Source organism: Apaloderma vittatum, unplaced genomic scaffold, assembly GCF_000703405.1.
Source record: "Apaloderma vittatum isolate BGI_N311 unplaced genomic scaffold, ASM70340v1 scaffold30589, whole genome shotgun sequence".
Lineage (NCBI taxonomy): Eukaryota > Metazoa > Chordata > Aves > Trogoniformes > Trogonidae > Apaloderma > Apaloderma vittatum.
Window position 1 is genome coordinate 7,681 of NW_009734020.1, and position 1,845 is coordinate 9,525.

Genomic DNA, 1,845 nt, shown 5'->3' on the forward strand with positions numbered 1-1,845 from the left:
GCACACCGACACTCTCGGGCACCGCCACCGTCAGCCTCTTCATTGATGATGTCAACGACTGCCGGCCCGAGTTCATCAACCCCATCCAGACAGTCAGCGTCCCTGAGTCGGCCGTCCCCGGCACTGTGGTGGCCGAGGTGACCGCCATCGACCGGGACCTCCACCCTCGCCTGGAGTACTACCTGCTGGAGATTGTGGCCCGCGACGACACAGACGCTCTGGTGCCCGACCAGCAAGGGGCATTCATGGTGGATTTTAGGACAGGTAGGAGAGTGGGAAGGGCCACGTGGGCAGCACGGACCCTTCTGCTCTCTTCTGCTTCTGCTTCTTCTCTGCCTGGAGGTAGGTGTCCAAGGCATGGGGAGATGATGCTGCCCTCCTGCTTCTCCGCTCTCCTCCTTTGGCTGCCCTGTCTCGCCCTGCCCTGTCCTCTCTTTCCTGTCCAACTGACTTTAACTAATCCTTTTCTTTCCTTTCCGGCTCTCGAACCGCCAGGTTTGTCTCTGGGCCTGTGCTCGTTTCTCTGTCCACACCATCTATCGCCTCCCTCCATCTCACCCATCTCCATCGCAGGCAACTGGGGGCTGCTCAGCCTTGGCAGACCGGACGCGGGCACCTTCACTTAGGGGGGAAGCAGAGAGGGAGACTCTGGGGTAAGGCGGTGGGCTCTGCCTTGGGGGAAGGAGGACCAGGAGCTCCCCCCGTCCGTTTCGGAAGCACAGCACTGATCCCGGAAGGAAAATGGGACGAGACTCTTTCAGATGTGCAGATGCTGAGCTCAGGGTGGATGGGGTGGTGGAGGGGAGCAGCAGTTGCTCCCAAACCCCTCTCGTGCACAACCTAAAGTCTTACCCTGACTGAAAGCTGTGTGATAACCTGTTAGCTGAGCGGAGCAGGCAGGAAGGCAGGAGATGGAGAAGAGGGAAAGAAATGTTCTTCTGCTATAGTTATCAAGTGTTTTCCCCTTTCAGCCTTTGGGGAGAGACAGGAGAGCAAGTGCAGCAGAGGGTGAAGCAGTTGGCAGGTGCAGACTGGTCTGCTGAGGGTCCTCGGTGAGGCCTGTAACCCCCCATCTTTTTGGGGTTCTCAGGAGCTGTGAAGATCAAGACTCCCCTCAACCGGGAACTGGTGGCCACCTACGAGGTCACCATCTCCGTCCACGACAACGCCAGCGAAGTCATCGACCGCTCGGTCAGCGTGCCCAATGGTAAGAGGGGGGCCTTCAGGGTGGCCAGCAGCTCTCCCACCTCTCGATGACATTTCCAGTGGTCCTGGACCATCTCCCATCAGGTCTGGGTTCTCCTCTGAGCCCTCCTTTAGCGAATGGCTGTCCAAATGGGATGGAGAGGACTCCATGCCCCTACCTGTACCATGGGAGACACCCATTTCTTCATTACCATCTCCATCATGTCTTACCCCTCTGCTCCTGGTAAATCCAGACCCATGTGTAAGAAGGCACACATGGATCAGGAGTAGGTCTGAAGTAGGTGAGACCGTCCCACAGCCAGCTCAGGCCATAGCAGCTTTGCTGAATGTTGCCATTTTACTTTCCTGGAGTTTCATGCTTGTATCTTTACAACCCTCCTTTCTCCCATCCTCCCTTTCCTTCTCTTTCTCACTTATCCTCTACCTCTTCTCTTCCCCTGTGGTTTCTATCATGGCCTCAGCCAAGCTGACAGTCAACGTTTTGGACGTCAATGACAACACACCTCGCTTCCGTCCCTTTGGGGTCACCTATTTCACCGAGAGGATCCTGGAGGGAGCCACACAGGGCACCACACTCATCTCTATCTCAGCTGTGGACCCAGACAAAGGTGCCAATGGGCAAATCACCTATGAGCTGCT

General features: G+C 56.7%; 1 protein-coding gene across 1 annotated transcript in view; it reads left to right on the forward strand.

Annotated features, from left to right (window-relative positions):
- The window catches only part of LOC104278985 (cadherin-23-like), a 17,269-nt gene that overhangs the window by 7,187 nt on the left and 8,237 nt on the right, over positions 1-1,845 (forward strand). The window contains 4 exon segments of the mRNA XM_009876120.1: positions 1-7; positions 10-264; positions 1,091-1,207; positions 1,668-1,845. The exon segment at positions 1-7 is cut by the window's left edge and continues 185 nt beyond it; the exon segment at positions 1,668-1,845 is cut by the window's right edge and continues 49 nt beyond it. Coding sequence (XP_009874422.1) covers positions 1-7; positions 10-264; positions 1,091-1,207; positions 1,668-1,845 — 557 coding nt within the window.